Raw genomic sequence first — 25,972 nt, 5'->3', positions numbered from 1 at the left:
CAACAAAAATGTCTTTGAAATAAATCTTTACAAATAGCATGAATGCTTAGATGCCTTATAGAAAGCTATATAAATGCGCAAAATGCTACTGATACAAGCCTTCTTAAAATGACAGGTTATATTCATGTGAAGTCACTCGTTTAAATATTTAATTGTAGATTAAATTAATGTTTATTTCAGAAACATCAAAATGCGCCAAGATTGTCCTTGTGTGGGAATGTGCAAGGTTGCAGATAAGATATAGTTCAATAAATTCAAATGCTTTCGCAAGTCAAATAATTACATATTCAAAAACTTACTCTGAATAAGGTGCAAATTAGTGTCCTGTTACTTTTTTGAAAAATCTGAGAATTATTGCACTGTAAAAAAAAAAAAAAAGAAAAAAGCATGATTTGTTAGGTCAACTTAAAATAATTTGTTAAATAAGCTGAATCAACTCAAATATCGAAGTTGTCACTTAGTACAACTTAACATTTCAAGTTGACTGAACTAAAAAAAATTAAGGCAGCCGGGAAACTAATTATTTTAACTTATCTCAACAAATTTTTATTTTTTTTTACAGTGTGCATGTATTTAATTCATACAATTAACAGCATGAAAAATTGTTTCAAAATAATCAAAAGTCCATAAAACTGCAATAACCAATACACCAATGCAATAAATGTAATATAATAAGTCGAAGCATTTGTTTGCAGGGTCATTGGCGTGCCGTGCAGACGAGTTTGTTTGCAACAACACACTGTGCAAGCTGTTAGTCTGGCTATGTGATAGTGAGGATGACTGCGGAGACAACTCTGATGAAGATTCAAGCATGTGCGGTACGTTTGTGACTAGTGAGCTTGATATGATTCTTTCTTACTGAAGTCACAGTGTTTGTTTGTTGATGTGGCTTGATGTTTTGTTTGTTTTGTTTTGTGTGTTACACTTTGTTTTAGTTTTGCTACACATTTGCTACATATTTTTGTTTTGCTTTGGTTGTTTTATTTACTTTTGTTAAACATTTTATACTTATTTAACTTCTTAAAAAACATCTGTCTTTCTGTTTTCCCATTGAAGTCGCATAAAATTAATTACTTAATTAAAGTTTTATAGTTTAATATTAATATTATATTTTTTATACATTTATGGCTAGTTTCATTTGATTATTTTCCTACTGAAATTGTATGTTTTTTTTATTAAATACATTTTCCCATTGAAGTCACATAAAAATAATTAATTCACTCATCCATTAAAATAAATGTAATTTATTTATTTATACATTAATATTAATAACTTTAATATTTATACATTAATATTGCTTGGCATGATTCTTTTACATTTATTTTAAAAAATGTTTTTATTTAATTTACGAATATTTTAGTATGTATTTAAGTATTTATTTATTTAAAGTTTTATACATTAAAATTATTATTTTAATATTATTACATTAATCGCTAGTTAGCTTGGAATGTTTTTTTTCCCACTGAAATTGTATTTTAAAAAAGTCTTATTTTTTAAATTTTATTCATAAATATTTTAAAACATTTATTTATTTATTTAAGTTATCTTATTTTATTCATAAATATTTTTAAACATTAAATACTTATTTATTTTTATATTGTGTGGTACATGTATCACTAGCTTGCTTGGCATATAGACAAATAAAATTGTATGTTTTTTTTTTTTTTGTTTGTTTTTTTTTTTTTTCCCCAGACTTACGATTTTCCGAAATTGAAGTTACATAAAAATAATTAAATCACTCATCCATTAAAATAATTGTTTGTTTGTTGAAGTCACATAAAAAATAATGCACTAATGTATTTATTTATTTATTTACTTAAATGTTTATAACTTAGAAGTTAATATTATTATTTTAATATCATTATGTTTATTTTTATCTTGCGTGGTACATTTATTTAGAAAACCATTTATTTATTTATTTATTTATTTAAAGTTTTATAAGTTAATATAATTAATTTAATATTATATTTATTTTTATCTTGCGTGGTACATTTATTTAAAAAAAAGTTTTTATTTTATTTATAAATATTTAAAACATTTATTTATTGAAAGTTTTATAACTTAATATTATCATTTTAATGTTATTATATTTATTTTTATCTTGTGTGGTACATTTATCGCTAGTTTGCTTGGAATGATTCTTTTCAAACTGAAATTGTATTTTAAAAAAATCATATTTTTTTATTTATTTATAAATCTTTTAAAACATTAATTAATTTATTTATATAAGTTAATATCGTTTCATTTATTTGTATCTTGTGTGATACATTTATTACTAGTTTGCTTGGCATAATTCTTTTCCCACCAAAATTGTATTAAAAAAAACTTTTTGTTTTATTTATAAACATTTATTGTTTGTTTGTTTGTTTAGTTTTTCGGTTTTGTTTATGTGTTTGTCTTTTGGTTTATTGTTTATTATGGTTTTATTTGGGTGTTTAGGTTTGTTTGGTTTTGCATTTTGTTTTCATTTTCTTTTTGTGTGTGTTTTTTTTTTTATGCCAATGATGTCCCATAAAATTTATTAATTTGGCCACATACACTTTCACTTTTTTATAACCTTTTTTATTATTATTATTATTTCAGTGTGCAAAATCAGCTCAGATTATCTTTTCATAGAGTACTTGCCCTCTTAAATTGTAATATAATTTATCAAAGTTTTTCTGATTTCATAATAAGAAAATATTTTTTCTTTTTTTGACATTTGTTGATATTACATTGAATGTGCCAGCTTAGAGATTTTAGTTTAAGAGCATCGCACATTCAGACCAGTGTCTGGTTTGAAATGGGTCACATTTATAAGGTCATGTCAGAACAGCCTCACAAAAACAAAATAGAGCAGAAAATCAATACAGGACACTTTGACCATCCTGAACGCACATTAAAGCTGACACTGTACACCTGAACTGTAGTAAACAGTGATTTTTCTCCGAAAATTGTTTTCGCCGTAGGCCAGGCAGTAAAATGTCTGAAAAATTGCTTCGGGAGCACTTTACAAACACTTCACAAACATTTGAAATGGTACAATCCACAAAAAGCGCTGAAGAACGCTTCTGTGATGAAAAGCAAGTTTGTGATTACTGTTTGTTTCGGCTCGCAGGAAAGTTGCCATGTCCTCCAAACAGACCCTTCCGCTGCAGGAATGACAAAGTGTGTCTTCGGACCGAGCAAATCTGCAACGGAGCGAACGACTGCGGGGACAATTCAGATGAAGACGACTGTGGTGAGTTTGGGAACTTCAGTTTCATTTGTTTCTATCTATTTCCTTCTCTAAACCATCTCTCTGTCTTTTTTTCTTTAGCGGATGTGGTCAAAAGGCCGAGGCCATGTGGGAAGGCCGAATTCTCCTGTGCCAATCACCGCTGCATACCGGCGGAGCTGCAGTGTGACTTTTTCGACGATTGTGAAGACGGTGGATCAGATGAGCGCGACTGCAAGGCATGTAAGTGTACTTCCTCATGTTCTGCTGTTAGGTTTTTGTATTCTGTGGAGTAAAAGCTTTACAGTGTCTTATTTTGTCCCCTGTGGGTCACAGATTCTGCAGACGGTGCGTGTCGAGGACGGGCTGACTTGTGCGGAGACGACGCGTTCTGCAATCAGACGAAAACACCCTCAGTTTGCCAATGCAAAGACGGATTTCAGAGGAACCAGAAGACCAAGCAATGTGAAGGTAGAGAATTTGTACGAAAAACATTTTACTAAGTTTTTATTTTATTTTATTTTATTACATAAAAATAGTAAATTAATAGTTATCTTTATTATTATTATTATTATTATTATTATTATTATTATTACTATTATTATTGTTATTATTATTATTATTATTGAAAGGTTACTGTTACAAAACGTTAGTTATTAATTCATCAGATTGATTTTTTTATGATGTATAAATATTAGGGCTGTCAAAAATAACGCATTAACGGCGTTAATTATTTTGTTGTTGTTAATTACGTCAATTTTTTTTTAACGCATTTCACGCATGCGCAGTGTGACGAATTATTTGTCAGGAAAGTGGTTGGGGAGCTAGAGGCGAGATGGAGCAAGGTGAGCCTACGGACGGATTCAAATATAAAAAGAATGATGATGGTACAGTTAACAAGTACAAGCCTGGGTGACAGCCCCTCTGCAACTGGAGTGGTTAGCCAAGCTTAGGTCCGGTTCTACTGCGGTAGACGGTGCTATACCCTCAAACGAAAGCAAACCACTTGAAGATCTGGCAAACAATCCAGCATTGTTCATCTCATGACTAAGTGTAGACACGATGTAAATAAAAGATTCATTGTGTAGTTTAGAAAGCTTTATTGATTATAACGGAACGTTGTGAGATCTCTATGAACTAAGATTTGTGACGCGTTTAGTGATAATAAAGGAAGCGCGCTTTGCACTTTCCATGCCATAATCCATTCAGAATTCGTATGAAACTTTTGTTTTTCTTATGCTTTGGGAATTACATCTGCATAGTTATGCTGGGTTCATTCTGACACCGTGACAGAGTGGAGAGTGGAAGATAATTAAAATTATCCGTCATTTTTGCTCACAAAGGAAAGAGTAATACATCAAAAAACGTTGCAGTGTTTTTATAAAATAAAGAAAACAAAAATGATGCGCTTTCTGTCGTCTCGTTCTTGAACAGCCGTGCTTAACAAAAATGAAGCTAAATGCATGCCTCACAGACATGATAAACATATCTATAGAAAGCTTTAAATTATTACTTAACGAAATAAAACAAATCGAAAACAAAAACTTGTTTATTATGTAATCCTTAACGATAAATTTCTCTCTCAAGGCGCGTCCAAAAATGAGATTGCAGGATCTTTGCCACATTGACTCAGAATACACTTTATTAATAAATAATTCAGATATGTCCTTACTCCTTCCCCGAAACATTTATTATTTATTTTTGCCGGTATTTTGTGGCAAGTTTCAGCCTACTGCGTGCGATTGAACGCGGATCTCTTCCAGTTGCGCCATCCGACTCAGTCTCGAAAGTAAAAGCGAAAGTCTCGTGTTGTTTCCACCAGCGCGACATAATTGATGGATGTCTAAAATATAAAAAATAAGGAGTAGCCTAAAACAGGCCCGATGCCGGCCCTGACATAATATGAAAATAGGAAAATTATGTATCTGTGTCCTGGTTAGGATTCAGGTGTCGTTGCAAATAGTGATTAATCATGATTAATCCACTGAAAAGTCTGAAAAGTCTGATTTAAACAATTTAATAAATAACTTTTGTATCCTAATTTCTGATGTAGATATATTTAACATTTAGATTTTTTTTATATTGTGTGTCTGATATATAATGCTTATTCATTATATGAATAATAATACAGCATTTTAATAAAATATTCTTATACTAAATAATACATAATTAAAAAGTTAAAAAAATTCATATTTTTATATGTTAGTTCTGATTTCTGATGTATTTAGATAGTTTTTATATTGCTTTGTATGTTGTTTTACTTATTTATTTTTGGCCATTATAATTGAATAGGATTGTAGTTTAAAAAAATAAATAAATAAACATGGATGATTGAAAACAATGTTAAGGTTATATATTAATTATTTAGTTTTAATGGCATACAAATTAAAATTTTAGCTTGTTTAGTTCACTTTTAGTCCTTTCTAAATGCTACTAAGCTGCATTTTCTTAAGAGGTTTGAGAAATACTGTCATAGATTAAGCAGAACAAGGTCCATCAACATTAATAGCTCCATTTAGTTGAACATTGTGTAGCTCTCTGGCTCAAATATATTTAAGTATGCAGATCGTTTTGAAGTGTTTAATAATAGCTCAATTTTTCGTTTTGTCAACAAGGTTCTCAAACACGATTCAAAGATTTATCAAGTGTACAACATTTCCACTTGAGTTTTGAGTATGAACCAATTCATAATCATTTTGTAAAAGCCTTACATATCTAATGTTTTATTATGTAGAACTGAATACTTCTGGTCAAAAAAATGAACCGATGCACTGTTCCTTTAAAATAAATGACATTTGGTTTGGTATTTTGTGATAAAACGCAAAGACAATGCAAATACTCGCCCCTAGCGCATCCCAGTGGATGCTTGTCTTTTGTACAAAGCCCCACAATGCACAAGTCTGTTTGTATTCAGCTCCTGAGCTGGCATTAAACTGTTGGAGGTATGTCAGTGGTCGCTTTAGGGTCATCTCACTGAGCATAACAAGAAGCTGAGATTCAGCTGAAATCCCCAACAGAGTGACATCCCCGCAGCACTGTTAAAAATGTCAGCAGAGAGGCTGATGTATGGATGTGTTCCTTTCTTTCCTCAGAGGTGAACGAGTGTCTGCGGTTTGGAAGCTGCTCGCAGTACTGCGCCAACACCAAGGGCTCGTACAAGTGCACGTGTGACCGAAACTTCAAGGAGATCGATGGGGAATGCATCACGAAGGGTAGAAGATGTTGTTGAATATGAATAGACATCAAAAGGATTTGCTTTTCTGACATTTTATGACTTTTGAATGCCAATAGACCATTTTAGGCTGATTTTAGTTGCTTTGATTTAAAACAACTCAGGTTTAAGTTAGGTAGGCCTCAAGTTGTTTTTTGAACATTCGTAATTAAAGAAATCGCTTTAGGTTTTGTTTTTTGCTTTTTGTTTTTTAATCTTTTGTTTTTATTTATTTATTTTTATTCATTCTTGTTGCTTTCTGTTTGGTCTGCTTTATTTTTGTTTAGCTTATTGTTTTGTTTTGTTTTTGTCTCATTTTAATTATTTTTGTTTGTTATTTGTGGTGTTTTGTTTTTCTTTTTTGTTGTTTCTTTTTTGCTTTTTTTGCGTTGGCTTTATTTTTGGTCTGCTTTAATTTTGTTTGGGGTCTTATTTTTCAGTTGTTTTTTTTCCGTTTTTGTTTTATCTTTTGTTTCACTTTTTGTTTAATTTATTGCTATTATTTTGTTTCCCGTTTTTGTTTAAACAATTTTTTTTTTGTGGTGTTTGTATGTTTTTCCTTTTTTATCTCTTGTTTGTTCTGTTTTTTTTTCTGCTTTTTTCTTGTTTTTGCTTTCTGCTTTAATTGTGCTTGGGTTTGGTCTTATTTTTGATTTGTTTGTTTTTTTGTGTGTGTTTTGGTTTGGTTTTGACTTTTTGTTTAATTTATTTGTGTTTGTTTTTGTTTGTGTTGTTTTGGTTTTCTCGTTTTTGTTGTTTCACTTTCTGTTTATTTATTTTTTTTTGTTTAATTCTGTTTATTTTATTATGTTTTGGTTTTCTTTTTGTTCTTGCTTTAGCTTTAATTTTGGTCTGCTTTTGTATGGTTTAAGTTTGTCTAATTTTTGTTTGGTTTCCTGTTTTTGTTGAACTTTTTACCTTTTTGTTTGATCTTTTGTTGCATTTGTTGTTTCATTTAATTTAATTTAATTTGCTTTTTTGTTTAATTCTGTTTGTGGCATTTTGGTTTGCTCTTTTTATGTTTTTTTTCCACCTATTTTCATCTCTTGTTTTGTTTTGTTCATTTTTTGCTTTGTTGTTGGTCTGCTTTAATTGTGTTTTGTTTTATTTTTTATTTGTTTGTTGTGTTTTGGTTTGGTTTTGTCTTTTTTTAAATTCTGTTTATTTTTGTATGTGGTGTTGATTTTGGTTTTATCTTTTTTTCTCTTTGTTTCTTTTCCTCTTTTGTTTTTGTTTTGCTTATTTGTTAGATTTGGGGAGGGGAGCTGTTTTCTTGCTTTTGCTTTCATTTGGGTCTCCTTTAATTTTGTTTTTGGTCTTGTTTGTTTGTTGTGTGTTGTTTGGTCTTTTTTATTTGGTATATTTTTGTTTTTGCTTTGTATTATCTTTTGTTTTGTTTGACTTATTGTTTTCTGTTAGCTTCAACCTTTGTTTTGCTTTTTAATTTTGCTTGTACTTTTTTGCATATATATATATATATATTTTTTTTGATTTGTTAGTTAGTTTGTTTGTTTGTTTTGATGTGATGTTTTCTTTTCATTTTGTTTTCCTCATTATTGTGTTTTGATTAAATTTTTTATTAATTTTGCTTTGTTTTTTGGCTGGACTTGCAATGAATTTAATTTGATCTGTTTATCATTTGTTTCACACATGTATCTCTGTGGTCAGGGCCAGAAGATCAGGTCCTCTACGTGGCCAACGACACCGAAATCCGCAGTTTTGTCTATCCATACAACCAAACCCATGGACACACTCAACTGGCCCGAATCTCAGACAGCGCTCGCATAATTGGCATGGACGCCCTATTTCACCATCACAAGTTTGTGTGGGCCACCCAATTTAACCCTGGGGGGATCTTTTACAAAGACCTGCAGGACAGAAGCCCACTCACATCAAACAGTGGAGTCATAGTAAGTCAATAAGACAGATTTTGTCAGTTTCCTGTCAGTTCTCAAATTCTTTTTAATTAAGTAGTTGTATAAATTCTTATTAAGGCAGATTTGTAACTTCATTACACTCTATATTTGCAGTGTCCAGACTTCCGGAGGCCCCGGGACATCTCGGCTGACTGGGTGACGGGGAACCTGTACTGGACGGATCACTCCCGGATGCACTGGTTCAGCTACTACACGGCACACTGGCGCCGACTTCGCTACTCCATCAACGTGGGACAACTGGGGGGTCCCAACTGCACCCGGCTCATCACAGACATTGACGGGGAACCCTTTGCTATAACCGTTAACCCTGTGCGCGGGTAAGTGTCATTTTTGAGTCCTGATCGTTATGTCAGGCAGAATGTGTATAATATGCTCCATTGTTTTTTAGGATGGTGTACTGGACCGTGATTGGTGACCACTCTCACATCGAAGAGGCCGCCATGGATGGGTCCTTGCGTCGCATTTTGCTGGATAGGAACTTGCGTAGACCGACGGGTGAGATTTTCTCATCCTTTTTTTAAATATGTAAAATATGTGATTTTAAAAAAAAGCATCTGCCAAATGTTATGCTAAAAGGGATGAATTTATCATGTATGTCACTGTCACGTAAAATGCAGAGAAGCAAAAATGTCTATATAAGAAGGTCATCTGAAAGTGAAATTCATTGTAAAATATAACGTTTGAGTGAAACTATTTAATATGTACATTACTTCAAGGTGAAATTCTTGCTACTCTTGCTACTCTTAATGCAAATGCCTAATATAGTTTTAGTTTTCTGGTAATAGAAACATTTAATGGTTTTATGAATAAATGAAAGCGAAAGGTTTTCACTAAATGTGACCAAGAAAAGTAATATTCATATTATGTATAAGATATTTAATTAATCTAAAAAAATAATAAATACATAAAAGTACAGTATTTATTATAATTTATTTTTATAATAACGTTATTATTAATATTTAGTCATTTTAATTTAATAAAATATAATATATAGTTTTTGGTCTGTTTTGTGTATTTTGGTCTTATTTATTTATTTGATTTTGTTTCGTTTAATCTTTTGTTTCACTTTTTGTTTTGTTTTTTCTTTTGTTTTTGTTTCATTTTTTTCTTGCTTTCTGTTGGTCTGTGTTGATTTTGTTTGGGTTTGTTTTTTGTTTGGTTGTTGTGTTTCGGTTTGGTTTTGTTTCACTGTTTGTTTAAATTATTTTTTGCTTTTTTGTTTCAACTTTTTTTTTTAATTCAGTTTCTTTTTGTTTCTGGTGTTTTGGCTTTCTCTTTTTATTTTTATTTTTTGCTTTCTTTTGGGCTGCGTTAATTTAGTTTGGTTTGCTTTTGTTTTTTGCTTTTTTTGTTTAATTCAGTTTCTTTTTGTTTGTTCCTGGTGTTTTCTTTTCTTGTTTTCTTGCTTTCTTTTGGTCTGCGTTATTTTGTTTTGTTTTTTTGTTTGTTGTGTTTTAGTTTGATTTTGTTTTATCTTTTTTTCAGTTATTTTTTGCTTTTTTGTATCTTTTTGCTTCTGGTGTTTTGGCTTTCTCTTTTTATCTTTTTTTTCCTCTCTTGTTTTTTCTTGCTTTCTTTTGATTTGTGTTAATTTTGTCTGGGTTTGTTTTTTTGTTTGTTGTGTTTTGGTTTGATTTTGTTTTATCTTTAGTTTCTCTTTTTGTTTCAATATTTTTTTTCCTTTTTTTTAAATTATTATGTTTGTTTGTTTGTTTGTTTCTGGTGTTTTGGCTTTCTCTTTTTTTGTTTAATTTTTTTCCCTCTCATTTTTTTGTTTGTTTGTTTGTTTTTGTTTAGTTTTCTTGCTTTCTTCTGGGTTTGTTATTTTGTTTGTTTGTTTGTTTGTTTTGGTTGGGTTTTGTTTTAACTTTTGTATAATTTTGTTTGTTTAATTCTGTTTCTTTTGTTGTTTCTGGTGTTTTGACTTCCTTTTTTCTCTCTTGTTTTTTTTATTCATCTTTTAATTAGCTTTTTCGTTTGATTTCTTTTTTTGCTTTTTCTTGTTGGTCTACTTTAATTTTGTTTGTTTTTTGTTTGTTTGCTGTGTTATTATTAATATTTAGTATTTTTAATATAATATAATATAATATAATTATATATTAGTCAACATAACAATTAGTCAACATACAGTAGTCAACATTTGAAGTGGATCAAAAAAGTTAACCAATGTTATCCTAAGACAAGAAAGGGTATTGTTTTGGTTTTAGGACAACTTTGATGAAAGGTTTTGATCCACTTCACATGTTGACAACTATATATTATATATTATTATGTATATTGTAATACAATTGTATAATATAATTGTCTATGTCTTTTCAGGACTTGCAATTGATTATTACAACCAACGACTTTACTGGTCAGACTCTGAGCTGTCTCAGATCGGAAGCGTGCGTTTCGACGGCTCTGATTCACTGGTGGCTGCTAGCAGTCGAGACGGTGAGTTTGAATTTGTTAGAAATTGTACGAGATCCAGAATCCAGTTTTTTATCATGCAACATGTGTTAAAAAACCACACAAAGGTCTTGAGCTCAGGCCAGCCCTCGATTCCTACATGTGAAGAGCTCCAAAAGCTAAGCAGAGTGTAGTTTCTATAAACTCACCAGATTTCCATTTCGATTCCCTCTCAGACTGTGATTGGAAAAATGCTGTTCTGGGGAAAGCATCAAAGTTGAGGATGAATTTGAATCCAGAGCTCTTGCAAAACCTAGTTAACTGTCTGCTGTCGACATAGACAGCTACTTTTTAAGCTAACTTAAAAGGAAGTGCCTGATTTTGCAACAACTTCATCCATGATTCTAAACTTGAACGGATAGTTCTCTCAAAAATGAAAATTCTGTCATTTATTACTCACCCTCATGTCGTTCCGAACCTGTAAGACCTTCGTTCATCTTCAGAAAACAAATGAAGATATTTTTGATGAAATTCGAGAGCTTCAAGTTCTGTGTTTTTTTGTTTATTGATAGTTGTTCATGAGTCCCTTGTTTGTCCTGAACAGTTAAACTGCCCGTTGTTCTTCAGAAAAGTCCTCCAGGCACCATAGATTCTTTGGTTTTCCAGCATTTTTGTGTATTTTAACTTTTTGAGATCCATCTTTTCACACTGAGGACAACTAAGGGACTCATATGCAACTATTACAGAAGGTTCAAATGCTCACTGATGCTCCAGAAGGAAAAAACATGCATTAACGTGCCTGAATTTAAAGATCAGGGTAAATTTAACTTATTTTGTCTTCTAGGAAACATGTAACTATCTTCTGTAGCCTCTGAAGGGCAGTACTAAATGAAAAAAAAAAAGATATTTAGGCAAAATAAGAAAAATGTACACATCTCTATTCTGTTCAAATGTTTTCACCCCCCCAGCTCTAAATGCATGTTTTTTTTCTTCAGAAGCATCATTGAGTGTTTGAACCTTCTGTAATAGTTGCATATGAGTTCCTCAGTTGTCCTCCGTGTGAAAAGATGGATCTCAAAAATCTTAAAGTCAATGTAGAATCTGGTTCTCTTCTCACAGTTGTGCATGAAACAAATTCAGTGTGAATGAAAAAAAAAGTTTGTAGTTTGTGTCTGTCTTGGTTTCGTTTCAGGAATTTCTCAACCCTTCCGAATTGACCTGTTCGAGGACTACATCTACGGGGTCGGCATGAAGCACGACGTCTTCAGGGTTCATAAATATGGGAAGCTGCCTGCCGAGAAGCTCAATCTGGGTGTGGAGAGAGCGTCCAGCATCTTGGTCTTCCATCGGTATAAACAACAGGAGGGTGAGTCTCGAAAAGAATTCTTTAAAAGGATAGTTCAGCCACAAATAAGACTTTTGTCAACATTTACTCACCCCCATGTCATTCCAAACCCTTATTTCCTTGAAAAACCACAAGCTGAGGTTCATAAAATAAAATTATAATAAGCAGAAATGTAAAAAATACATGTTTGGAATGAAATTATTGGAATGAGTGTTTAGATGATGACAGAAGGTTCATATTTTGAGCAAATTTTCCTTTAAAGCCATTATGGTTGTGCATCTTCCAGAGGGCCGTTCCAGAGTGAGATTTCTTGGCAGTAGTCAGAGTTTAATTTCACGTTTAGATTGTTGAAATCTGATTGGGCTTCTCGTCTGCGGCCAGCTAGAGCTTATTACAATCACATATTACTGTCAAATGTTTTATTATACAATTACCAGCTCTAATCAGATGGATGAAATGTTGTGTTTTGTTAGACTTGCAGAAGAGCCATTGGAACAATTCTGATATTTTTTATGTCTAAATGTCTAAGTATGTAATGTTGTATATACATTTTAAATATTTAATTGTAATATTTATTAGCGTTTTTATTTTTGTGTGCATTATAAAAAAAAAAAAAAAAAAAAAAAATATATATATATATATATATATATATATATATATATATATATATATATATATATATATATAAAATCGAAATTTAAATATTATAAATTTTAAATATTTAATTTTAATATTTATTTTATTTATTTTGTATATAATTTTAGTTTTGTTTTTATCTTTATATCTGTTTTTTATGTGTGCATATGAAAAAAGTAAAAAAAAAAATTAAGGGCAGTACTAAATGAAAAAAAAATGATATTTAGGTAAAATAAGAAAATGTACACATCTCTTAATGCATGTTTTTTTCTTCTGAAGCATCAGTGAGTGTTTGAACCTTCTGTAATAGTTGAATATGAGTTCCTTTTGTGAACAATTTAGATAATAATAATTATTATTATTATATTATATGTTTATGTTTTATATAAATTTTAAATATGTAATATTAAATATTTATTAGTGCTTTTATTTTTGTGTTTATTTTTTAATTTTTATATGCAAACATGCTACTAAATATAAAATATATATATATATTAGGAATTGAGTTTTTTTTATTTTTTATATTGAATAATATTAATATTTATTTGTGTTTTTATGTATATACATATATTACTGTTTTAAAACAAACAGTCCAGATCAAAAATTTGCAGCCCATTCTACATTATTTGCTCGTAGGAAATAACGTTTTCATGGAAATTCATGACACATTTGAATGTTTCTTCCTTTTTATCAGGTTTATCCATTCTGATGGCAGCTGTGGATTTATATTCTAGAGTCTTTTTAATTTATTTTCCTCTTTCGCGACCTGTGCGACCCTGCTTCCATTTATACTTTAGTCTCCTTATGTCTGTTTCCATTCCTCTTTTTTCCATCACGATTTTTCACTGTAGTCTCTTATCCTCCACTGATCTCTCTCTCTGTTATAAAGAAGGAGGGATGGAGGGATCTTAGCCTGTGTTGTTTGTCTTTGTGCTGGTGTAATGGGAAGTGTCATCACTCCCTGATGTGCTTTTACACTAGTAAGCTTTATTTAAGATGTTCTTCAAAACAACCTGTAAAAGCTAAAATAAAAAAGACAAACAAAAAATATCTCTCACATGCACACTTTACACCACCGACTAAAAGCTTTTAGATAGATAGTTTATATATATATATATGCTATATGCAATATGTATATGTGTGTGTGTGTGTGTGTGTGTGTGTGTGTGGTGCAAGTGGTAGGAAAGACACAACATTCTGCTCTCCACATATAATGTTTTTTGCCCTGTAATTAAGACAATTTTAACTTTATCTGGCCCTTAGAATCAAACAGCCTTTTTAGCTACTGTATCTTTAAGACCATATGCAAGTGACCTCTTTTGTGATTGGTAGTAATTTACACTGTCGATCATTAAGGTATTCTTTGGAAATAAAAAAAAGGTTATTGTGATTTACTTCACAATTCTGACTTTTTTTCTCAGAATTGTGAAGAGTCTCAGAGTCTTTTTTTTTTTATATAATCTCACAGTTGCAAGTTATAAAGTCAGAATTGCAAGATATAAACTGGCAATTCTGAGAAATGTAGTCAGAACTGTGTGATATAAACTCACAATTGCGAGTTAAGTCAGAATTGTGAGATACAAAGTCGGAATTGCTTTTTTAAAAGTTTTTTTTAGTTACTAATTTAGTTTACTGTAGTTTAGACTTTTTAACTGCTTTAATTCTGTTTTTTTTTTTTTTTTTTTCGTTTACAAAATATTTTGCTAAACTAAAGATTCGCTGATAAAGTTTGTTTTGACTAAAGGTCCTTGCACAATAAGTCTGAAATTTTGGTATGCAGTTTTTCGTATTCGAAAAAAATTTGCAAAACAATACAAAATTCTTCAAGTAATGAGGATGATTTTGTTATCCTCTCTCTTCTTAAAAAGAGAAAAAGAAAAAGGTAATATTGGGTCCATCAAAGTTTACTTTAGGAGGCTAGTTCTTGTTAATAAAAAAAAAACAAACATGATGGACGAAGGTTTCGTAAGCAGTATGTAAATGTGATTGATGTATTTTTTTATCATGCAAAAAAAGTACCTAACATTTTCCTCAATTTTTGAGCTGGTATAATTATGTTTTTTGTTTTGTTTTGTTTTGTTGACTTTTTACATGAATTGTCCATTCAAATCATTCGAAAAACCAATTCACTATCTCAACAATTTAGAATATGGTGACATGCCAATCAGCTGATCAACTCAAAGCACCTGCAAAGGTTTCCTGAGCCTTCAAAATGGTCTCTTAGTTTGCTTCACTAGGCTACACAATCATGGGGAAGACTGCTGATCTGACAGTTGTCCAGAAGACAATCATTGACACCCTTCACAAGGAGGGTAAGCCACAAACATTCATTGCCAAAGAAGCTGGCTGTTCACAGAGTGCTGTATCCAAGCATGTTAACAGAAAGTTGAGTGGAAGGAAAAAGATGCACAACCAACCGAGAGAACCGCGGCCTTGAGAGGCTTGTCAAGCAAAATCGATTCAAGAATTTGGGTGAACTTCACAAGGAATGGATTGAGGCTGGGGTCAAGGCATCAAGAGCCACCACACACAGACGCGTCGAGGAATTCGGCTACAGTTGTCGTCTTCCTCTTGTTAAGCCACTCCTGAACCACAGACAACGTCAGAGGCATCTTACATGGGCTAAGAAGAAGAAGAAATCTACTGCCCAAGTTGCTTAAAGTCCAGTGTTAAGTTTCCACAGTCTATGATGATTTGGGGTGCAATGTCATCTGCTGGTGTTGGTCCACTCTCACTGCACCCGTTTACCAAGAACTGCCAAAAACGCCAAAAGCTGGTTAAATGACCATGGTGTTGGTGTGCTTGACTGGCCAGCAAACTCACCAGACCTGAACCCCACAGAGAATCTATGGGTATCTATATGGTATAATCTATATGGGTATCTAATGGTATTGTCAAGAGGAAAATGAGAAACAAGAGAACAAAAACTGCAGATGAGCTGAAGGCCACTGTCAAAGAAACCTGGGCTTCCATACCACCTCAGCGGCGCCACAGACTGATCACCTCCATGCCACGCTGAATTGAGGCAGTAATTAAAGCAAAAGTAGCCCCTACCAACTTTTGAGTACATGTACAGTAAATGAACATACTTTCCAGAAGGCCAACAATTCAATAAAATGATTTTTATTGGTCTTATGAAGTATTCTAATTTGCTGAGAAGTGAATTGGTGGGTTTTTGTTAAATGTGGGCCAAATCATCACAATTAAAAGAACCAAAGACTTAGAAAGAACTACTTCAGTCTTGTTTGCATTGAATTTATTTAATACACAAGTTTTACCATTTGAGTTGAATTACTGAAATAAACGAACTTTTCCACAACATTCTAATTTATTGAGATGCACCTGTATATTTAGTTAAATTGTTTGTGTATGTATTTTTTTTTAAACATGTTAACATTTTTCTACTGAAATGCACAATTTTTGACTTGGTTTTTTTTATTATTATTTATTATTTTTGAATCAGCGTCTCTACATGATCTATCCAAATGTACCATTTGAAAATGCAGAAAGAAGTACATATCTCAATTTATGTTCGTTTTCTTTTCTCTTCCTCTCTCTCAGCGTCCAACCCATGTGCAAAGATGAATTGCGCTTTCCTGTGCCTCCTCAATCCCAGCGGGGCCAGATGTGTGTGTCCTGAGGGGAAAATTCTGCTGAACAGGACCTGCACGGACACCAACATCTCAGGTACATCTGTCAAAACGCGCTCGGTAAGATGCTCTTACATCACGAACAGAGCGTCAGCGCGACCCCGAGAGGACCTGCCATGTCAAACTCAAATGTTTCACTTGAGTGATTTTGACTGAAGTGTTTACTATTCTGGGCCCTTTGCCCACACACGTGATACACCTGAAGCCTGTGTGCTAAAAAAAGACAGCAATTGTGTTACTAGCATTGATTCAGTCAGAGTGGATGGCTTGTTTGATTAGCGGTGCTTGCTAAGGTGAGCTTTCTGTATCATAGAACCACCATAGCAACCACCCAGAGGACCCTAGCAACGGAAATCAGATGTAGCGTATAACCATACAGTAATTAATGTATATTTATTTATTGTTTATTTATTATTGATAGCAAGTTAGAAACAACAAGAATGTATATGACAACATAAATATGCATTTTTTTTTTGCATTTTAACAAACAAACAATAAATAATAGACTGGTCAAAGACATTTTTAAATCAAAACATGTAACATGCAGTGATAGACAGATGACATACTTAAAGGTTGTATCAGCGATTTCTAGCCTAAAACATAAAGTGTCAATTTCAGCTGATCTTTCTTCACGATCCGCTCGCTGCCTGCCCCATAAATTGTCTGTGAAAAAAACGCGTCTCTCTGGTCAGCCTAGGGTCCGAGATATGCCAAAAAAACAATCGGCACTACCAACCTTTCCACACATAAACAAACAGTGTTCCAACCAATCAGCGTCAGGGGTTTGGTGTTGTGGACTTTCCTACTGGTGCAGGGATGTGAGGGAGGCGGAGCGAAAGTCCACAACACCAAACCCCTGACGCTGATTGGTTGGAACACTGTTTGTTTATCTGTGGAATAGTTGATAGCGCCGATTGTTTTTTTGGCATATCTCGGACCCTAGGCTGACCAGAGAGACGCCTTTTTTTTTCACAGACAATTTATGGGGCAGGCAGCGAGCGGATCGGGAAGAAAGGTCAGCTGAAATTGACACTTTATGTTTTAGGCTAGAAATCGCTGATACAACCTTTAAGTCGTAATAACAAGATAAAAAGTCAAAATTATGACTTGCTAAGTCAACATATTGAGAGAAACATTTAAATTATGAAATAAAAAGTCAAAATTATGAGAAATATTATGACTTATAAAGTAGAAGTTATGACTTAAGTCATAATTACTAGTTAATAAATCGAAATTATGATTTAAGAAAAATTTTAATTATGAGATTAAATTCAAAATTGATTTAGGAAAAATCTAAATGATGAGATAAAATGATATTGAAATTATGAATTATAAAGTAAAAATGTAGTCAAGTCAAAATTATGACTTAAAAAGTCAAAATTATGACTTAAATCATAATTAGAATATAAATAAAAATTGTGAGATAAAAATAAATTATGAGTTAAGAAAAGTCAAAATTATGAGATCAAAAATCTAAATTATAATTTAAGAAAAGTCGAAACTAGGATATTAAAAATTATGAGATTAAAAAGTATTAATTATGAATTAAGTCGTAATTATGAGATAAAATGAGAAATTATGATTTAAGAAAAGTCAAAATTATGAGATAAAAAAAATCAAAATTATGATTTAAGAAAAATTTACATTATGAGATTAAAGTCAAAACTATTAGATTAAAAATCAAAATTATGATTTATAAAGAAATTATGACTTAAATATGACTTGAAATTCAAAATTCGAAGAAGTCGTAATTATGACAAGAAAGAAAAAAACAACTGAAATTATGATTTAAGAAAAAAGTCTAAACTGACTAAAGAAAAGTAAAAAATATGATTTATAAAGTAGAAGTCTTATGAAATAAATAAAAAATACATTTTGACTTAAGTCATAATTACAATATAAATCAAAATTATTAGATTATAAATCATAATTATGATTTATAAAGTAGAAATTATGACTTAAGTCATAATTACAAGACACAAAGACAAAATTATGATTTAAGAAAATTCTAAATTCTAAGATTAAAAATTCTAAATTATAATTCAAGAAAAGTTGAAACTATGATATTAAATCGAAATTATTAGATTAAATGTCAAAAAGAAATTGTGATTTAAGTCATAATTATGAGATAAAAAGTCTAAATTATGACTTGTAAAAATGAAATTATGACTTACTTAAATCATAATTATGAGAGAAAGTTAAAATTATGAGATAAAAAGTCGAAATTATGACTTATAAAATAGAAATTATGACTTAGGTCATAATTACGAGATAAAAATAAAATTTTGATTTTTCATTAAAAGTCGAAATTATGAGAATAAAAATCTAAATTATGACTTAAATCATAATTACAATATAAGAACTCAAAATGATTAGATTAAAAATCGAAATTATGATTTAAGAAAAATCGAAATTATGAGATTAAAAATCGAAATTATGATTTAAGAAAATTCTAAATTCTAAGATTAAAAATTCTAAATTGTAATTCAAGAAAAGTTGAAACTATGATATTAAATCGAAATTATTAGATTAAATGTCAAAAGGAAATTGTGATTTAAGTCATAATTATGAGATAAAAAGTCTAAATTATGACTTGTAAAATAGAAATTATGACTTAGGTCATAATTACGAGATAAAAATAAAATTTAGACTTTTCATTAAAAGTTGAAATTATGAGAATAAAAATCTAAATTATGACTTAAATCATAATTACAATATAAGAACTCAAAATGATTAGATTAAAAATCGAAAATATGACTTAAGAAAAATCTAAATTATGAGATTAAAAATCGAAATTATGATTTAAGAAAAAAATCGAAATTATGACTTAAATCGTAGTTAATAATTATTTAAAAACATCGAAATTATGACTTAAAAAGTCAAAATCATGATTTACTTAAGTCATATTTACGAGATAAAAAAGTCAAAAATTATGATTTATAAAGTCGAAATTATGTCTGTTTTAGGTCATAATTACGATATAAAAAGTCAATATTCAATTCAATTCATATTGTTTTATTGGCATGACATACTTGGTACATATTGCCAAAGCATTATATACAGCAGAATAAAAACAAAACAAAAAAATACATATTATATATATCCTTACATAAACTAAACAAAATACACATAAAATACATCCATATATTAATACAAACATTTAAGGTTCTACTAATGCAGATGTGTTCACTCTTTACTACTTAGTTTGTAAATATGATGTGCTACCAAAGAGGAAGTAGGTCCTTCACTAAGTAATATTTTTAATTTGTTGTTTTCATGGAGTGACTGGAATTTAGGAATAATCTGCTGTATTTGACTGTACAGTGAGTCTCTTAAGGATGTGTATTTGTCAGTGTCACATATTGTGACTTAAGAAAAGTCGAGATTATTGGATTAAAAATAAATAAATTATGACTTAAAAAATCTAAATTCTGACTTATAAAGTAGAAATAATGACTTTACACGTCAAAATTGACTTAATGACTACAAACACATTGGTCACAGGATAGAGGTCTAATGATAAACCAGACATTCTAAAATGAATAAATTTGGTTTAACATAAAAAAAATGTTGATACTAATTCAAATTATCTTATGTGTATATTTGATGTTTTAGGAGATCTTTGTCATCCAGCCTGTGAGAACGGAGGTCGATGTATCACCAATGAACGAGGGGAATCGCGCTGCTTCTGTTGGCCGAATTACTCTGGGGATCGATGTGAGATCAGCCACTGTAAGGACTACTGCCTCAACGGAGGCACTTGCACGGGATCTCCACTAGGTAGGCGCTATTTCCCATCTGTAAATGGACATTGACTGTATGGCGAAGATTTTTTCTACATCCATTCTACTTGTATTTTATCCAAAGCATATTCTTTTTTTTATTATGTGGTTAACAAGTACAGTAACTATTTAGAAAAACATTGTTAAAAAAATTGTTACTTGCGCAAAAAAGACTAATTTATGTCAACAAACAAAACATATATATGTATTCTTCTACATACAAATATTTAATGGTTTTAGTTTTTCCTCTCTCTCTCATTTTGTTTCAAAATGTAACAATTCATATTTTATGATTAAAGTCTTGTATTGTGCCGAAACGTTCAGAAAACAATCAGGTACAAACAGGGTTTTCTTGATGCTCCTCGTCTGCTCTCTGAATTCAAAGTAGGCCACAGGCAGACATCTGAGTCAGGAGGGATTTCTCAGTCTTTTTTGCTTTCTGTCTGTTCAGTGAAGAAATGCAGCAGAAACATACAGCACCTGTGCTGACTTGGGTTGTTTCAGGTCATCCTGAGCTCTCTGAATAAAGTGAAATGATAAACAAGCAAGGATACTGTGAGATTGAATATTACAAGCCCCAAATTCATCTTATCGACATTAGAATCAGTAATAGCTTTTTTCTTCAGAAATAAGCCAAAAATAACAATTCTGTCATTATTTACTCACCATTTTGTCATTCCTGAACCTCATAATATTTTGTTCTCTTCTCTGTGAAACACAAAAAGAGACGTTTAGCAGAATGCTCACTGCTCTTTTCCATATAATGAAAGTAAATAATGATCTAGAGTTGTCGGCTCTAAAAATTAAAGTGGCATATTTGACTTGTGTGTTATCAGTCTTCTAGCCATACTATTTAAAATGGTAAATTACTTTTAATTAAATATTTTATTATTTGAAAAAAATATTTAAGTATTGTTATATAACATTACTTTTATTAATAATAATAATAATAATAATAATAATAATTATTATTATTATTATTATTATTATTATTTATTAAATAATAATATTAGAATTGTGATTTAAATGAATAATATATAAATATATAAATATTTTTGTCCTGTTTCTAAATCAAAACATGCAAGTAAACAAACAAACAAACATGTTAAATACGTCGTTTAAAAATTCAAATAATATCAATAACTTTCTGCATTTATTTTGTTAAGTTTAGCGTTTATTTATGTATTTATTCATATTAAGTATTGTTATATAATATTAGTTCTTACTATTAATAACCATAATACCACTACTAATAATAATCATTTATTAAATAACAATATTAGTGTTGTGATTTAAATGAATAATATATAAATATATAATATTATGTATATTTTATAATATTAGTTCTTACTATAATTTTATTTATATATTATTATTATTATTATTATTATTATATTTTATATTTTAATTTAAATTATTAACATAAATATTTAAGTATTATATAATATATAGTATAAGTATTATTATTTAATATATTTAGTTCTTACTGTAAATAATAATAATAATAATAATAATAATAATAATTATTATTATTATTATTATTATTATTATTATTGAAATGAATAATATATAAATAAATATTTAAGTATTATTATATAATATTAATTGACTAATAATAATAATAATTATTATTATTTATTTTTTTAATTATTATTATTATGGTTGTTGTTATTTAAATAACAGTATTAGCATTTTAATTTAAATGATTAACATATAAATAAATATTTAAGTATTATTACATAATATATAGCATAAGTATTATTATATAATATATTTAGTTATTACTATGAATACTAATAATACTTATTATTATTTATTACAAATATTTGTATTTCAATTTAAACAAATAAATTAATTAATTAATCTTACTGTCCAAAATATTTGTCCTGTTTCTAAATCAACATGTAAGTAAACAAACAAACAAACGTTAAAAAAGTTTAATAAATCAAATAATCTCAATAACTTTCTGCGTTATTATTATTTTTTGTGAATATTTCAGTTTAGCTTTTATTTATAACGAATACGTTTAATAAATATAAATAAAAATTGTATTACTTAAGATGGCAGTAATAATAATGAATAACAAAGAATGTTATAATAATAATAATTATTATTATTACATTAATATTATATGTTATAGTATAAGTATTTTTTAATACTTAGTACTTAATAATAATAATAATTATTATTATTATTATTATTATTATTATTATTATTATTATTATTACTATTATTATTATTAAATAACAGCAATAGTATTTAAATAAATTAATTAATTAATTAATTAATTGTATTATCCAAAATACTTTTCTGTCCAGTTCATACTAAACTCAAGAATGTTCTTCACTAAAACTAAAATGCAGTTATTGCTGATACAAATATAGTATATAAAAAAAAAAATATATATATATATATATATGTGTGGAAAAGAGCATGGAAAAGAGCAAATGCAGTAACCATCTTTTTGTGTAAAATAATAATAATAATAATAATAATAAATAAATTACGAATAAATCTGTCTGGAACATTATGACTGTGGGTAAATGATGACAGGATTCCCATTCCTTAATATACCTGACTAAAAGTCTGCATACAGTTGGACGTCGTGTTTTGGACAGGTAATTAGAGAGCTGGTAATTGTTCCGGCTAACGAACGTTATTGAAAATCCCCTGACGCATCTATGCCAACTGCCGACAGCCTGTTCCCTGAAAGTGCAGCGTCATGTTCACTCACTGTCTGTTTGTTATTGGCTGTTCAAGCGCATGAGAAGACACCAGACGTTCCTTTGGCCGTTTGTTATCGTAACCTCCACAAAAATGCCCCTACGAAAGCTTCAGGAAGGTGTTGTGTAAATCACTCCCTGTTTAGACTGCTTATTCTGAAGGAGATTTTGGCAGCGTCCAAAGGCGTGTTAACGTCTGAGAAACAGTCAGGAATTGTTTCTGTTGGCGTCTTTGCGTTAAAACTGTCATTCGCACCAGCTGGCAGATGGACCACCAACAGTAGGACAGAAGATCCCCTGGCTTTGAGTGTGTGTTGAACGTACCAAATCAATACCCAACAGATGTACTGTCACGCAAATCCCCGCTAGAAAGATGTGACTCTGTCACAGTGACTCAAATAATCACATTCTGTTGGATACGAAATCAAAGACTAATATAGATCGCTGTGACTTGCACAGTTAGTCTGCACATTAAGTGCTGTACTTTCAAGAAAGTTATTACTTTTTTCAGTATAACATGTATTTTATTCTCTCACATTAAGTGCTATTTTAATATTATTTATATTGATTCTACTATTTATTAATGTTTTGAATGAGCTTTTTTATATATTTTATATTTTAATATTTTTTATATATTTTATATTTATATTTTTTCATTTTTCGTTTTAATTTAGTTTGTTTTATTTAGTTATTTATGTTTTTTATTGGTATTATTATTTTTATTTGGTATTATTATTATTAAATTAGTGATATTGCATATCCATTGATTAGCTTTTTAACATTTAAAAGTTTAGGGTTATTGTAAAGAAAGGTATATAAAGAACATAAATAAATGATATTGTAATATACTATTATAGCATTTATTATGATTTTTCATAATAAATGCTATAATAGTATATTATAGTAGTAGTATATTATGTTATATATAATAGTATATTATATTATATTAAAATACATTTTATATATGTAGAAATATAGAATTAAACATCTATAATTAAAACATGCAGCTAAACATCTCCTTTTGTGGTCTGCATAAAAAAAATTAAATACATTTTTATATTTTTAGTTTCATTTTAAATGGTTTGTTTTTATATTTTCATTTTACATTAGTAAGAGAATTTATTTTGAATAGCTTATATATATATATATATATATATATATATATATATATATATATATATATATATATATATATTGTCATTTGTATTTTACATTAGTATATCTAGAAAGACTGTTACATGAATTTATTCTAAAAAAAAAATAAAAAAAATATTTATAGAAAAATATGAATAAAAATCTATCATTTTCTTATGGAAAAGAGCAGTGTGACCATGCAGGTAAATGTCTGCTTTTTTGTTCCACGTAAAAATAAATAAATAAATAAATAATAAAAATAAATAAATGTAAAAATGTATAAAAATAAAAAATAAAAACTTAAAACAGAATTTATTTTCAATAATTTATTTTTTGTTTTTATTTTCAGTTTCATTTTCATTTTACATGTAAAAACAGTTCTTTAATTTATTCTGACCAAAAAAAACCCATAAATATTAAAATAAAAATCTATAATTTTCTTATGGAAAAGAGCAGCGTGTACATGCAGCTAAATATCTCCATATAAATAAATATATATATATATATATATACAGTACAAATTTAAAATCTTCTTTGCAGCTAAATGTCTCCTTTTCTGTTCCATGTAAATAATAATAAATAATAAAATAAAAACATTTACATTAGTGTATGTAAAAACACAGTTATTTTAATATATTCTAACAAAGAATAAAAAATAAATAAATACAAACAAACAAACAAAATATATAGAAATATATAAATAAAAATCTAGAATTTTCTTATGAAAAAAAAACAGTATGAACATGCAGCTAAACATGATCTTTTGTGTTTAGAATTTATTATAAATATTTTATTGTAAAATATTTATTAAATTGTCAGTTTCATTTTTATTTAAAATTAAGTTTGTGTGCTTTTGTCATTTTATAACGTTTTTAATATATCTATTTAGTTTAATTTTCTGTTTGGTTTAATTTTTTTTTTTTTTTTAAGTTGTTTTATGTAGATTGAATTTATTTCTCATTTTAGGCATTTTTAGCGCAATATTGTCATTTTTATTACTTTTTGTTTTATATTTCTTGTTGTAGTAATTTTAGGATTAATATTTTATTTGTTTTATTTTGAAGATTTTCTTTCGTCTTTTATTTTAATTAACTACACTGTAAAAAGTTTTCACCAGATTCAACTTAAAAACCTAAGTTCAGCAGCTGCCTTAAAATTTTAAGTTGAATCAGCTTAAAACTACAAGTCATTTTAACTTATTACAATAAAAATGAGTTGCTTTAACTTAAGTTGATTTCACTTACAATTTTAAGGCAGCTGCTAAACTTACGTTTTAAGCTGTAACTGGTGAAAACAGTGTAGAACTATTTTTAAGAATTTTACTTTACATTAACAACAAGGAGACTTTCAGTTTCATTTTAGCACTAAGTCAAATATAAGGATGAATTCAAATTCAGAATAAAAATAAATAATTACTAAATAAATAAATAACAGATGTTTACAGAGTTGATGATCCAACCATGCTAAAAGTCACTAAAATAATGTGTATTTACTGCAGGAAAGCCGACGTGTCGCTGTGCTCTGGGTTTCACTGGTCCTCTATGTGAGAAGCGTGTTTGCGACGATTACTGTCTGAACGGAGGCACGTGTGACATGACCCTGGGAAACCAACCTGTGTGCCACTGTCTAGCAGAATACACCGGAGAACGCTGCCTACACCGTGAGTTCATGATCAAACTTTTTGCGTTCTTTAGCTCAGTTCTGATATCTAGTGCATTATTTAAGCATCACTGTAGGCATCATATGCCTGCTTACTAAGCTATGTATGCAGAGTTTCACACTGTTCTCATGTCAAACTTTGCGAGAAGCACTGTTTTGACACTTAAGCACTTAAAATAAGCTAAAACACTGTTGCTGTGAAGACGAGGTAAGATGTAACAGGAAGTCAGCATATGTTGATTTAGATCAGTTGTAATAATTGTCTTTCGTTCTATGTGATGGCAGATATTTGTCACCATTATTGCGTG

The 25,972-nt window shown here is 29.5% G+C and overlaps 1 protein-coding gene across 1 annotated transcript in view; it reads left to right on the top strand.

The window, feature by feature from the left end:
* LOC141338047 (low-density lipoprotein receptor-related protein 1B-like) overlaps positions 1-25,972 on the top strand; it is a gene marked incomplete at its 3' end in the record, with an annotated part of 171,078 nt that extends 145,106 nt beyond the window's left edge. Inside the window, exons 36-49 of the mRNA XM_073843617.1 lie at positions 696-818; positions 3,098-3,220; positions 3,299-3,439; positions 3,533-3,667; positions 6,289-6,408; positions 8,076-8,317; positions 8,438-8,661; positions 8,733-8,839; positions 10,664-10,780; positions 11,928-12,101; positions 16,278-16,403; positions 19,982-20,146; positions 25,504-25,665; positions 25,950-25,972. Coding sequence (XP_073699718.1) covers positions 696-818; positions 3,098-3,220; positions 3,299-3,439; positions 3,533-3,667; positions 6,289-6,408; positions 8,076-8,317; positions 8,438-8,661; positions 8,733-8,839; positions 10,664-10,780; positions 11,928-12,101; positions 16,278-16,403; positions 19,982-20,146; positions 25,504-25,665; positions 25,950-25,972 — 1,982 coding nt within the window. The remainder of the gene's footprint in view (positions 1-695; positions 819-3,097; positions 3,221-3,298; positions 3,440-3,532; positions 3,668-6,288; positions 6,409-8,075; positions 8,318-8,437; positions 8,662-8,732; positions 8,840-10,663; positions 10,781-11,927; positions 12,102-16,277; positions 16,404-19,981; positions 20,147-25,503; positions 25,666-25,949) is intronic.

The sequence above is a fragment of the Garra rufa genome, chromosome 7 (genome assembly GCF_049309525.1).
Source record: "Garra rufa chromosome 7, GarRuf1.0, whole genome shotgun sequence".
Taxonomy (NCBI): domain Eukaryota; kingdom Metazoa; phylum Chordata; class Actinopteri; order Cypriniformes; family Cyprinidae; genus Garra; species Garra rufa.
This window is presented reverse-complemented; position numbering and strand designations above follow the sequence as displayed.